Below are 14,867 nucleotides of genomic sequence, written 5' to 3' on the forward strand. Positions count from 1 at the left end.
CAGTAGCTCTGTACACCTGGGACACAGGATGCTCAAGAAGATGTGGCAAGAGAGGACATAGGTGCCAGGATAATCAAGATGAGCCTGAGGACAGCAAGGAGGACTGTGGGGCCTTATGAGGAAAGGAGACTAGCACTGTGCATATTGTGAAGAGCACCAGCTGCAGAGAAGGGATGCCATTCGGGGTCAAAGACTGGAGGCTGCTAGCTCACCTAAGGTGCCACATGCTTGGCTTAGACCCAAGCATGGCCTTGGTGGTACGAGCATCTAGCTTTCAAAATGAAATTATAGATACCACCATTTCATTTTTTATCAACCCAAGGCAGTAAATGACACCACTCAGTGTTCTCTTATAGTCCCTGTAAGTCAGACGGCACATCTGCCTGTTAAAACATTCTTCCCCGTACACCAAATTCTCCTGCTGAGTTACTGTGGACATACATATATGTCACCCTGTTAATGTCAACTGACTAGAAAGATGCACGTGGACTGAAGTATATGGGGACACTACAGGAAACAAAAGTAAATTTGGGGGCCAGGGAGATGGCTCAGCTGGCAAAGTGTTTCCTATGCAAACATGAGGGCCTGAGACTAATCTCTAGACCCATGTTAAAAAATAAAAATAAAAAATAAACAAAAACAAACAAATAAACAAAAAACCTAGGAAGTGGGTGCTTGACAGGTGGCCCAGGCTTGGTGGCATGAGTGCTTGTAATCTTAACATTGGGAATGCTGAAACAGGCGAATGCCCAGGGCTTGCTGGCCAGCCAACCCTATCCCAAAACAACAAGGTGGATGGCACCTGAGCACATCTGAGGCTGATCTCTGATCTCCACATGCACGCACACACATCTGCACACACATATACTCATATACTAAGTAAGGAAGCTATAGTTTTGGCACTGACTCTCAACCTCAGGAGCAAGTCCTCGGAAGGTCCTTTTACTCTCTATTCAGGACAAACACACACATACATAATGTTTTATAGTATATATTATATATGGACTCAAGGGCCAGCCTACATTAACCTTCATAATTTTGTGTGAAATATATTCTAAGCATCCCAAGGCAATGCACTGTTGATTCTAAGATGTAAATTTTCCCTGAACACTCAACATCTCTGAAATTGAGCTGTGTTTGTCACGGAATGATGTGCTGTAGTTCTAACAGGCAGCATCCTTTCCATATTGATAGTTAAGTCTAGGTCTCCCATTCAGTGGCATCTAAGGTTTGCTTAACCATTGTAAACTAAGATTGCCCTGGTGTCCCTTTCCCAGCAGGTCACAAGTTCAGGAAACTCAGCAGTGACAGGGCTAGAATGAGGGCAGGAATCCTTTCCAAATACTTGAGAAAAATATAAGAAACAGTTTTAAAACTCTTTACATCCCAGTTGTCTGCACTGGTGTGTAAGTCACAGTCCAGACTGTGAGCTTCCTGAGGGCAGGGGTTCAGTCGGATACATCAATTTCCCAGGGCGCTGCACATTTACCAGTTTTCAGTGAGTGCAATTAACCGAGACTGTGGTTAAAACAGGTAAGTTGACCCCACCAGAGGCCAGCTCAGGCCACCAATGGTCAAGATGCTGCCTATCCAGATCCATAATCCCCAACGCTGGGATTTGGCCACTAAAGTCACCACTCACCAGAACATCCCTGAAGAGTAACTGCGGCCCGGAGTGCACGGTCCAGTCCACCGCGCCACTATTTGGAATCTTGATCCGAATCACCAGCACCTGGTTCTCCATGGCACAGAAGGGGCCAAGGGCCAGCCACAGCATTACAGGTTAAAGGGTCTCACATCCTGGGGCGAGGGGTACCGACCTGCCCCTACTTAGGAGGAGCCCCAAGAAGTGACAAGGGGAACGATAGACAGAAGGCAGGCGATAAATAGGGAGCAAGAAGATGGGGAGAAGTGAAGAGGAGCGATCAGGAGGGAGCTTGCAGGCCCAAAACCAGGCCCAGGTCGTGTGGAGTGTCCCTAGGAGAGGATGCACTGTTGGGGGACCGGCCAAGAGGAATTAGTAGAGAGCGGAAGGTCCTGGAGTTACAAAAGTGGACAAAACAGAACCCACAAGCATTCTGTAGTCCTTGTGAGTAAGAGGAGACAGCGGAGCAACGGCCTGGTTTAAGGCAGGTACAGTGGCCAGGGTCCTGCCGTCCTGAGTGTCTCGGTGGGCAAGGGGACGGTGGCCGGGCGCCGCGGGCTGGGTCGGGGCTGTTTCGGAGGTGCACCGGTGGCGCCTGCCCTCCAACCAGGCAGGGGGGCCCAGGGCCGCGGGGTCAAGGGGCGGGTCCCGGACCGCAGCCGGAACCGGAGGGCGCGGCGCGTGCAGGATCGTCCGACTGAGGCCCGCGTCCCGGCAGCGGAGGTGGCGGCGAGAGGAGGAGGAAGGCGGCCGTTAGACCGCTGTTACTCCGGAACCAAAACGCGATGGCGCCGGAACCCGGGGAGCCGACATGTGGGACCCGCCTCCTGGGGCGCCATGTTGGAAGAGGGCAGCTGGGGCGGAGCAGGGATCTCGTGCTAGGACTGGCTGACTTCCATCTCTTCAGGTAGTGGTAAAGGAGCCTAGAAAACCCAGGAAGACACGGATCTACGGCTGGGGGCTGTCCGTAAAACAATTTAAGGTTTGATCATGCAGAAAAGGCGGTGAAGGACAAGACGGCAGCACCAGCTTGTCAAGTTATATACCTTTTACTATCCGCGGGTTTGTTACATTAAATCGGCAAGAGCCAGGCAAGACCTTTTTATTAAAAAAAGAAAAAAAAAAAAAAAAGCATGTTTTTATGCCCCTTCTTCCAATTAACAGTTCCAAAATACCACTATTTTTTCTCCCACGTTAGCAAAGTGTGCATGAATTTTTCAGTGAGGTCCTTTACCCTAACCAGTGACCTACAGTACCAAGCAATCTCCTACTCAAAAGCAACAGTAAAGAAACTCAATGGAGAGCGCTTAACTGCCTGGGGACAGCTGTATTTCTGGCATCATAATATCTTATTCAACCGTTGCAAAAATATCCCGTCTGTTCCATATATTTTCAGCTAAATTGCAGTGTTTATGCAGTCAGTGATAGCAGGGCAGTAGCCGTAAACCTTGGTTATTTTTAAATGCCTTGTTACCTCACATTTTAAAGTGCATAATCCTGTTGATCTATGTGTCTATACAAAAGAATTGCTTACAAATGGCAACGTGTAGGTAGGCCCTTTATTTGTAATTAAATTATGCTATTATCTCTACCTTTTGGGGCTGATTATGCATAAACATAGTGCGTGGGGTGGTGGGACCAGTGTCCACTTTCCCCGGAATAAACAGATATGTGATTAATGTAAGAGGAGGAACAATTAAATGTTGATCATTTTCAATGTAATACCAAAATTTGTGGCATAATTTCCTCTACTTGGGCTTTTTTCCTGTTGCATTTGAAAGGCCATTGTAGGAGATAAATGACCATCTTTTAGTTATTATTCCTTAATAGCTTAGGTAGGAATTCACGTAGACCGATTCTCCAGGTACTGTTGGAACTACCCCTTTGTAACTGCTCTTCAGTGCTAAAGAAAAATTCACTATTTTGCCATGTACTTCTTAATCTAAACTTTATTTCTATTATTAAGGAAAATTAACTACAAAACTAGAGATTTTCTATTAACCTATGATTTGTTAAAACGTCTTTTTAAAAATTCATAGTACCATAGGGAAAACCAACACCATTTGCCAAATTTGCATGTATATTCTGAAGCACTTTTTTAAATATATGAATGGCAGTCTCTCAGCTTCCCAAATATCTAAAGAGCAAATATAATCACATTTCAACTTTTTGTAGCCTTTACATAGCATGAAATCTTAAGACTTTATTATTTGAGCAGAGTTTCACAGAACTATTAACATTCAAAAGTACCTCTTTGTTAAGTAATATAAACACCACCGTCCAAATTAAAGGGATATATGTTTATGATCTTAAAGTTTTTGCACATAGTATTTTCTTTTTAACAGTAGACATAAGTAGCCACACAAGTTCTGACTGAGGTAGTTTGGTAGCCATAAAGTACTTTAATTGTAGTAGAAGGTTTATGCTTGTTTCTTTCCTACTTAAAGGGGGTTAAAGTTTGGATTGGAAATGTCCCCCATATGCTCAAGCCTTGCTTGTCCGTCAGTGGCACTGCCAGGAGACGATAGAATCTAATGTTGGGTCAGTGAGAGTAAGATAGGTTCTTGGGGGCATATTATACGACGTTATTGGGACCAGTGCCCTTCTTCCTTCTTCTGTTTCTTGTCAGCCATGAAGAAAACACCTTTACTTCCTGCCTTTTCCCACACACTCGCTGATGTGTGGAAGTCTGCCTAACCACAGGCCTAGAGATCATGGCCTAAAATCTGTGAACTTATGAGGCAAAATATATACCTCCTCCCCCCTACTTATAAGTTGCTTATCATTGAAAACTGACACATGAACCAGTTGTGGTGGCAAATGCCTTTAATCCCAGCACCATGAGGCAGACTCAGGCAAATCTCTGTGAGTTCGAGGTTAGCCTGGTCTATAGTCTATAGAGAGAGTTCCAGGACAGCCAGGGCTACACACAAAAATCCTGTCTCAAAAAAACAAAACAAAACAAAACAAAAACCCAAAAAACAAAATAATAAAAGGAGAATGAGACAATGATTAGCACAGAGGACCTGCTTCTAAATGACTATGATAGAAAGTTTCTCTCTAAATTCTGATGGAAGAAACACAAAAATGAATAAAATATATCAGATGGTGGTAAAAGCAAGGAGAAATGGGCCCAGAGGGAATATGGGAAGGAAACACTGAAGGAGATGCTGCTGACTGCCCTGGTAAATCCTTACTTGTGTGTAACCTTAACTGAAAAGAAGGTGTTTCTGAAAATTAGGTGTTATGCAGTTTGAATGAAAATGGCCCCCATAAACTCATAGGGAGTGACACTCTTGGGAGGTGTGGCCTTGTTGGAGGAAGTGTGTTAATGGGGGTGAGCTTTAGGGTTTCAGAAGTCCAAGCCAGGCCCAATGTTGCTCTCCCTTTCTGCTGCCTGCACATCTGGATGCAGAACTCTCAGCTCCTCTCCAACACAGTGTCGGCTGCATGCCTTCATGCTTGTCCCTATGATGACAATGGACTAGTCCTCTGAACCTGTAAGCCAGCCCAATTAAATATTTTTTTAAATAAGAGTTGTTATGGTCGTGCTGTCTCTTCATAGCATAGAAACCCTGAGACAGATATCGACTGGTTTTTAATGTACGTTAATTGTGATAAAACACACATAAGATCAGATTTTCCCTTTTTAGGTATATACTTCGGCACTGTTTAAGTTCGTTTGTATTGTCACACAATCAATTTCTAGAACTTTTCACTTACAAAAGTGAAATCCCCTCCCCATTAAATAATGACTTCCCTCCCCCTTCCTCTCACTAGCATTAGTTTTCTGATTTTGAACTTGAAATACTTTTAAAACCTTATAAAATTGGAGTTAGACAATATTTATCTTTTGTGCCTAGTTTATTTCACTTAGAGTAATGCCTTCAAAGTTCATCTCTGTGGTAATTTTGTACTAAAGATCCTTCATTTGCTGGGTTAAAGATAAGTCCTTTGGATATGTAATCTTCATTCATTCATTTGCCAATGGAATCTCAGATTACTTCCATCTTTTGACTGTTGTGAATAATGCTGCTGCTATGACTGTGCATGTAAGAACTTCTATTCCAGGACTGGGTACCTCAGTGGAACACAGTATGCTTATCACACGTTAGGCCCTGGATTTGACCCCTACTGATATGGTCTGACCACCCCACCCCACCCCATCCCGAATAGCTGTCTGTGGCCATTCTGATCCATGTCCTCCAGCTATTTTGTATTGCTGCTTTAACATGCCTGCCAGTCATTGACACAGAAAAGTGACTTGGCTCAAGGACATGCTGACCACATACCCTGTTTTGTTCTGTATGCTCTGAATCTTCTGTATGAGGTTTGATATCTTAAGAAATTCCATAAAGCTTTACGTAGAACCCATCAAATCAAGGGTCAATATGAACTGTTCAGTCTAAGATATCCTGAGTCACGCCTGCACCTGCATATGAACTTTTGTGGGTTTTTTCCTTTATAAGCTGACAAAAAAAAAAGTTATCTGTTCTCATAGTTCAGATAATTCTGAACTATGTCCCTGGTCTGACCAGTATTAGGGTGTGCATTCAATAAACTATTTTTGCTTAACTAAGATCTGTGTTTGTATGGATTGTGTGGTGATTCCTGAACCCAAATTCCTACCATCTTCAATAATAAGTAATAATTGCCACCACCACCACAACTATCATCATCAACAACACTAATGTTCCAGACTAATTTTAACTCTTTCAGATATTTCATTAGACTTTTTTGTTACTGTAATGAAATTCCTAAGACATGCTAACTTTATGTATTTTTATTACTCTTTTTTATTATATATTGTGATCATGGTTTCTCTGCTCCCAACTCCCCCCAGATTATCCCCACCACTCATTGTACTCCTTCTTTTTCTCTCTTTTTAGAAAACAAGCAGGCAAACAAAAAATGCAAACAAGCCAGATTTTAAAAAAACAAAAATAAAATAACAGTAAACACAAGAAATGCAGAGGCACACAAGAGCTAAACCCATAAAAACACAAAATCAGAAACCATAACACATAAATAAGACCAGAAAGATGATAATGCCCAAAGAAGTTAGCACATGCTTTTAATCCCAGTACCTGGAGGCTGAGGCAGGTAGATCTCCAAGTTCCAGGACAGTCAGGACTGTTATACAGAGAAATGCTACCTTGAAAAACAAAAGAAAACATAAGCCCAAACAAAGAAATATGAGATTAAAAGTCTATAAAAATAACATTGAGTTAATTTTGTGTTGGGTGTCTACTTCTGGGAATGGAGCCTGCTTTTAAGTGTGATTTATAAAGTCACTGAGACTCCATTGGAAAACTAATTTTTCCTTTGCAAGTGGGTGTCTATTGGAGAGGAATTCTTAGTTAGAGATGGAAGTTCATATGCTTGTCCCCTTTCAGCAGTAGGACCAGGCTAACTTTATAAAGATGATAGTTATTTAGCACATAGCACTGGAGGTTCAAGGACATGGTGCTGACATCAGCTGGGTTCTGACACAATGAAGGGATTGTACTTGTGTACCAAGAAGAGACAGTAACTCAAAGCCAGAGACCAAAGAGGCCATGTTCAACAATTCTTTCTAGAAGCACGGGCCTAATGACTCTCAGAGCTTCTGTAAGTGCTCACCATTTAAAGAGTCCACCAGCTCTCATGAGGTATGGCTACCTGAAGACTAAGCCTTTAATTCCCAACCTTTGCAGTGACGGAGATACAAACCATAGCCACAGCACGGCAGAAACATACCCACTTTGCTTAAGGCCTCCAAGTTCTCCATGTCACTAAAGTTTTTTCCCTTTCTGTACTTTTATCTTGTAGCTGCCTGTGGCTAAGACAATCTCCTGTGGTTTGTGTGCATGTGTGTGTGTGTGTGTGTGTGTGTGTGTGTGTGTGTGTGTGTGCGCACCCTCACGCACTTGTGTGAAGAGAGAGATTCTACCCAAGTTTGTTGCTAAGGTTTTTATAGTTTTGACTCTTGCTTTAAAGTCATTTAATGAGGAATTTTATTTTGCTTTTATAAGTTCAGAGAGATTTTCTTTTCTCTCTTATTATCTTAACCTCAATCTCAAATCCTTAACCAGAATCCATGCCCATAATTTTCTCTCCCTCTCCCTCTCCCTCTCCCTCTCCCTCTACCTCTCCCCCTCCCTCTCCCTTTTCCTCCCCCCGCCCCCATCTCATTCTTTTAGACAGGGTATCTCTATATAGCCCTGACTGTCCTGGAATTTGCTCTGTAGACCAGGCTGGCCTCAATCTCACAGAGATCCGTCTGCCTCTTCCTCGGGAGTGCTGGGATTTAAGGTGTGCACTGCTACAGACAGACTGCTCCTATCTCTTTCTAAATATTCTTTTCTATTTTTTCTTTTCATCCTTACCACTCCTGAAAATACTTTCTTTTCACTGAACAATAGTAACTTGTTATTTTCTGTCCAGCTTTACTGATAGCTTCTCACCTCGAGCAGGCAAAACCCCACTCTTTCTCCTTTGACCCCTACTCCTGCTGAACTATTCATCCATTTATTTGGTTCTTGGCATAGTTTGCAGGCATCCTGCATACTGAGCATGGAGCCTACCACTGAGCTTTATTATCCTCTGCATCCTCTTCTGAGGGCCTATGGATGTATTTGTGTTTGTGTGCACACACACGTGTATACTTAAGCACACACACAGACACACATGTGAAAGCCAGAATTTAGCATCAAGTGTCTTCCTAAATTTCTTGACACCTTATTTTTTGAGACTGGGTCTCTCATCAAACCTGGAACTCACCTGTTCAGCTAGGCTTCCTGGACAGGGAGCCCCAGGGTTCCTTCTCTCTACACCTTCCCAGAGCTTGAATTCCAGGCACAAGGCTTTTAATGAGTACTGGGATCAGAACTTAGTGAGACTGGGCCATCTCCCAGAGCCTACACACTTCTGAACTCTTGAACCCCATGTCTCCTCTTCCTTCTCACACACACACAAGTCATTGTCCCACATGCTTCTTGAACATGCCAGACATCACACTCCAGGGTTCTCTCTACTGCCTCTCTGCTTGGAATCCTCTTACCCTTGATGTCTACGTTATCTACATGGGTCCTTCCCATTCTGTAGGTCTTGCTTTTAGGAGGCTGTGGGATATCTGAAGGCCCGAGAAGACTTGAGGTTGCTATGGAATCACCCTCTATGTTTCTGCCTTAGTCATCGATGAGTCTCTCAATGGAACCCAAAGCTGGCTGATAAGGTTAGTCTTGCTAATCAGCTTGCTTTGGGAATCCCTTATCTCTGCCTCTGAGACTAGAATTACAGATGGGCTGCCACTCCCACCCAGCATTTAGGTGAGTACTGGAATCAGAACTCTGGTCTTTAAGCTTGTACTGTAAGCACTTAACCATTGAGCCATCTCCCTACCGCAAGCAAGCATTTTCTTTATACTGATTGCTGTTTGTTTGTTTATTTAAGAAGAATATGAAGATATGAAAAAAATGAGCAGTCTCCAAAACTATGATAGGCAAGTGTGTTCTTATCTATTTTGATAGGAATGAAAATAAGCAGTGGTAACAATCATACCGGCGAGGGGGGTCGGCGATGACAGGTGCTCATGGGGCAGCAGCATGCACCAGGCACGGGATCAGAACTGGAGAGTTCAGATAATCTAAGACGAAGGCTTCTTTCATTCAAAATGCACCAGATTTAATTTCTCCAAAGTGTATTTCCCCTTAAGTAGAATAGGCTAGAGTCTCTGGAAAACAAACTCTAGCATGACTCTGACTCACTGCTAAGCACTTCTGAATTTCCCCTATATGCAGAGGAAGTAATGAAGTCTCATTTATGTGACTTCTCAGTTATCACCTGACAGAATTATCTTGTGTATCATAGGACAAGTGGAATGACGTGACCAAGAATGTAGACTCAGGAACCTTGTCTGGCCTTGGGTAAAACTTCCACAGGTGAAAGATGAGCTGATGCTAACTAAATAACAAGAAGAAATACAGTGCACAATGCTTACATCATAGAGTGGTTTGATTAAGTGACTTAGAATGTATAAGGTCCTTGTAATGATTAAATGCTTTCTGTTAGATAGTCTCCTTATTGTATAGCAAAGATACTAAAGCTCAGAAAGCTGAAACTACTCTGTTATCCAACTGGTAATGGCTGGGAAATAATTTAAGCCATGTCCACTAAAATAGGATTTTTATATTATATGTATATAAATCACCAAACTGAATATAGTCACGGGGAATCAGACAGAGGCATGGAGACTTCCCAATCACCATCATAATCTGCTGTCCTACTCAAGAGTTCTTCCCTGCCTTCATAAGAAATTGTCATGTAGCCTCTGAAAACCAACAGAAGCCTGGCTTCCTTCTGAGAGATGATTGCTCATTTGACAACGCAATCAAAATATTAGTTTTGTTTTAAAAGAGTAAGGCTGAATGGGATATAGCTCAGTGGTATCATTCTTGCTCAATGCCTGCATCCCATGCTTCAATGATGATGGTGGTGTTAGTGATGGTGGTGGTGGTGATGATGATAATACAAATGTAAAATAAAAAGAATGAGTCTAGCTGATTCGAGTACTTCTGTTCCACTTCTGTGCATTACCTAAATTTGACTTTACAATAGCAGTTCCCATGTGTGAGAAAATAAAATACAACTTTTGAAATGCCTTAAGAGGATATGGCAAAAGGATTCCAAACTCTTATTTTTTTTTTCAGAAAGCATACTTGATTCATTACACTTGAGACATGTCAAACTTTATTGCTCTTCTTTATTTAATGTATTAAGTATACTTTAATATGGTTACAGATGGTTGTGAGCCAATATGTGGTTTCTGGGAATTGAACTCAGGACCTCTGGAAGAGAAGTCAGTACTCACAACTACTGAGCCATCTCTCTAGTCCTCTTTATTGCTCTTCTTGCAAGACAGATCCAAATGCCTTCCATTAAAGAGTCCTTGTCTTGATGCTATTAAAGGCAAACATGCTGCCTTTGCAATTTACAATCATGTATTCATTCAATTTACAGCATCCATTCTATGATAAATGTTGCCAACAAAAACTGCCAACACGTGACTCTCAGTCTGTCGTGTGCAGAGAGTCTTCTGCAGTCTGACTTCTCTGTGTAGACTCAGGACTACTAGAGTCTGTTGGCAAATCAAATGTACTAAAATTGGTCTTCAGCTTTGCTGGTATTGAGTATTAATTTGGTGCATGAATGATTGTCGAATTTTAAATATTATTTAAAGTTAGTGACATTCTGGGACTAGAGAGATGGCTCAGCGATTAAAGAGCACAGGCTGTTCTTTCAGATGTTGGTTAAATTTCTGGCACCTACATAGTGGCTCAAGGTTGTCTGTAACTCAAGTTCTAGGGGATTTGATATCCTTTTTTGGTTTCTGTGGGCACCAGGTATACATGTGATACAAAGACATATATATGCAAAACACTACATAGAAAATAAAAATAAATGTTTTAATTAGTGATACTAATTAGTGTGTGTACTGTGGTTGTTGCTAAGATTGAATGTGGAACCTTACACATTCAAGGCAAATAGTCTAAAGTTGAGCTAGCCTAAGTTTATATTCAGACTTCCAAATTCTTGGCTACTTCATTTTGTAAATTTCAAAGTTCAAAATCATGACCTTTGGTATTGCATTTGTGGCATTGCTGCCTTCCAAAATAAAATTTTGTTCTTTATCTCTTAGTAGTGGCTGTAATACAATGTGTAAAAAAGGCTTTAAGGATAATCTACTCTCATAAATTATTTTCATCCAATTCTTAAGCATCTAACATTTTAAAAATAGAAATGGTTGCTCTTATTAAATGTGATTTTGCACTTTTGTGTACTTGGGAAGCATTCATTATTTTGCATGTTTTTATTCTTTAGGGTTTGGGTAGACACTTTTTAGGTAGGATTTAAATTATGTACTAATATGGAAATAAAGTAAAATGAATCACTTTGTGGATAGCCAATTCAGCATTCTGTTCACAGGCAGATTGTTATACAAAATTACTGATCTGTTCTAGCAGCAGCAGTAAAGGTTATGTCAAACGGCTGCTAAAAACTCATACCACATGAGTTAATGATGTTACCTTAACACGCCAGCTTCCGGGCTGCATAATTGTTTCTGCCAACCCATAAATTTTTGAGTAACAACAAAATTATTGTGATTTTTCTTACTAAATAATTCATACATTACAAAGCATGTATGTAACAAGGCCCATGAATCACTGAAGCATATAATGATCATATATCTAATGACATATCTCTTTTCATAAGATGAATCCAAATAGATTTATGTATTTAGGTTAACTAAAAAGTACTGAGTTTATAAGGTTCATAATTCTATCAACCAGAACAACAGCAAGAAACTCCAAACCTTGTAAGAAGTCCAGTTCCTGTGAGTCCCTGTTCAAAATGGCAAGCTTGTTTGTTGAAGCCCTATAGTATAAGCTACTTTCCATGAAGTTTTACAGCTTTTAAATTGATACTATAAATATCTCTGAAGATAAATTAATGGTGTAATGGAATAGTACAATGTTAATAAACTGTATTTAAGATGACATGAATACAACTAAAATAGCTATGAGCAATCCTATGTCAGCCCTGAGCTGGTGTGCACTGGTATTCCTTACCCAGCCACGAGGACCTAATAAAGGATGCTGCGTCTGCTACTGCTTCTCATACTTCACGTGGGTCTTGTTTTAAATACTCTCCAACAAAATAGATCTTTTTTTTAATGCTACTAAAAGAATGGTCCCAGGTGAGATTTTTTATCTACTTAATTAAAACTAGATGTCCTAGGTAAAGTTTTGAAAATTCCAACTCTGCAATGTACAAAATATTAAATTAACCACAGCTTAGTTGTAAAATCTCAATGTGTGTATCTCTGACAATTTCATGTGTGTTCACACTGTATCTTGATTATATCTACTTTCCCCTTCTCCCCTTAGTCCTCCCAACATGCCCCGCTTCACCTTCATGTCTATTTTACTTTTTATTTTGTTTATAACTTACTGAGTCTACATGCTTCTTGCATGAACATGCTGTTTGGCCATCCACTGGAGAATGGGCATCCTACCAGGCCATACTCTCTGAAAGAAAATTGATTCTCCTTTCCCAACATCCCCCAATTACCCATAACTCCTCAGCTAGGGGTGGGGTCTTGTGAACCCCTCTCCAATCGATGCTGAAATATTTTTGCTTGGATGAATAATTTCAACATAGTATCTATGCTCCGTTTTTTTGTACAGATGTGTTTTGTTCTCTATGACTACAAAGAAGCAGAATTGCTGTATAATCTGAAATCAGTTCAGAAAGCAAGTCATAAAAAGCTCCTGAGACAACCCTTACCCTCTCCGACCCCCCTGCTGCAAGAAATGGCCTAGCCAGAAAGCAACTGAAGAGAACACTTAAAAATTATGATAAGGATGCTCAAGCGTAGCTCCCGTCGATTGATGGCTTCTGGTGGGGATGAGGGTGGGGATTGGGAGTTTGACCATACTTCAGTGAGTATATATAACACAAATTGAACTTGTGGCTTGTTTTGTTGTTTTTCTTTCTTCCTTTTTGGGAAGGGGTCACATGGGTTGGGGCAGTCTAGGAAAACTGAACTGGGAGAGTCAATGTGATTGGGGTGTGTTATGTGAAATTCCCAAATAATCAATAAAAATATGTTTGAAAAAAAAAAAGAAACTTGTCCCAAGTGCTTGCAGCCATTTTACATTTGTATTTGTTATGTCCTCACATCCTGATTTTTTGTGAAATCACACCTTTTTTTTCCCCATAAAAAGCTAATGAAATATTTGGCAACCTTACTAAATATTAGAAATAAGCTTATAGAAAATAACTCAGGACTAGAGAACCGGCTCAAAAGTCAAGAGGACATGCTCCTCTTCTAGAGGACCTTATTGGGTTCCCAGCACCCACACTGGACGGTTCATAACTACCTGTGACTCCAAGAGAGGGGCACGTCACTCTCTTCTGGTTTTTGAGGCCACCTGCACTCATGTGGCATAGGAAGCACATAAACAGAAATTTTTTTAAAAAACATAAAAAGATGTTTGTTTTCTTTTAATTGTATTCATATTCTCAATTAGCTGAACAGATCTCTAATCAGTAACTGAATGGCCAAGGGTTAGTGAAAGCTATCTTAGCCACAGTTTTATTAGAAAAAGAAGAAAAATGAATGCCTGACCTCCAATTTGCATTAGAACAATAACTTTTAGACTCTGGACACTACCAGTGACACTTCTTACAGTTAAAGAAAGCTCATGTGAATTTGTCAAGCACATAAAATAGTATGAAAGTGAAACATAGTAATTAAGATTTGTGTTCTATTGATTGTGTAGCTTAAGTAATTTTTCATTACTAACATAAGATTTAATAAGTATAAGTAGTTAAAGATTCTGACTTGGCACTCGTCATTAGCATGTAATTGAACTAGTGAAAAAGATCAGTTAAAGCTGTGTTGATTACTACCTTATCTTTGAAAGGCAATTAAAGGCCTCAATCATTGCAACAAGATTTGATTGTGCAGCCTTTATTGGACATTGATCTTTCAGCAAAGTGCAGTTACATTTTCCATTAATTTACTGTAACATAGTTTAACTCTGATACCCTAGACTGTTGACCCAGGTGAGATGTAATGCTAAGTACTTGTTTAGGTTAAGATGCTCCCAAACGTCATTCCCTCATTACTGTCTCAGTGCTGTGTGCCCAATATAGGAGATACCTGATCTGCTAGCATCGGGATACGGTTTCTGTTCTCTGCATTAGTTTTCAAGGGAAGTGAAATGGAGACCCTTGTCTTTGATGTCACCCCACACACTTAGACATCATGACTCTTTAATAGATCTAAAGGCATTTCATGAAGAAATGTAGATGTGCTGTGTCTGTGGTACTGGGTGAACATAAATATAAATTCCATGAAAGAAAATGTTCTTATATTTGGCTTTAAAAGTTTTACTACTGGTGTGTATGTATGTGTGTTACGGGGGGGGGGGGGCATTTGTGCGGAGGTCAGAGGACAGCTTTATGGAATTGATTTTCTCTTTTTGCCTTTATTTGAGTTCTGGGGATTGAATTCAGGTCACCAGGCTTGTATAGCAAGTGTCGTTACCTATTGAGCCATCCCTCTAGCCCTCCATATAGGTTTTTAATGATTAAAAAGTATTTCAACATTTACTGTTGTCAACAATTGGAAAACATTGTTAGTGGCCAAATATATGTGTCAAAAAACCCACGA

General features: G+C 40.7%; 1 protein-coding gene across 7 annotated transcripts in view; it reads right to left on the minus strand.

Annotated features, from left to right (window-relative positions):
• The window catches only part of Map2k5 (mitogen-activated protein kinase kinase 5), a 217,915-nt gene extending 211,713 nt beyond the window's left edge, over positions 1-6,202 (minus strand). For 4 of the 7 annotated variants that reach the window (NM_001364494.1, NM_001364493.1, NM_011840.3 and 1 more), the window contains exon 1: positions 1,643-2,422. Coding sequence is in view for 5 of the 7 variants with exons in the window: in NM_001364493.1 (NP_001351422.1) it covers positions 1,643-1,777 (135 nt within the window). In the remaining 2 variants the exon portion in view is untranslated. Of the gene's footprint in view, positions 1-1,642 lie in introns of all 7 variants that reach the window. The other 3 variants (XM_006511146.2, XM_030244354.1, XM_011242740.3) reach the window with 1 other exon arrangement.
• Between the last annotated feature and the right edge of the window lie 8,665 nt (positions 6,203-14,867).

The sequence above is a fragment of the Mus musculus genome, chromosome 9 (assembly GCF_000001635.26).
Source record: "Mus musculus strain C57BL/6J chromosome 9, GRCm38.p6 C57BL/6J".
In the NCBI taxonomy this organism is placed as follows: domain Eukaryota; kingdom Metazoa; phylum Chordata; class Mammalia; order Rodentia; family Muridae; genus Mus; species Mus musculus.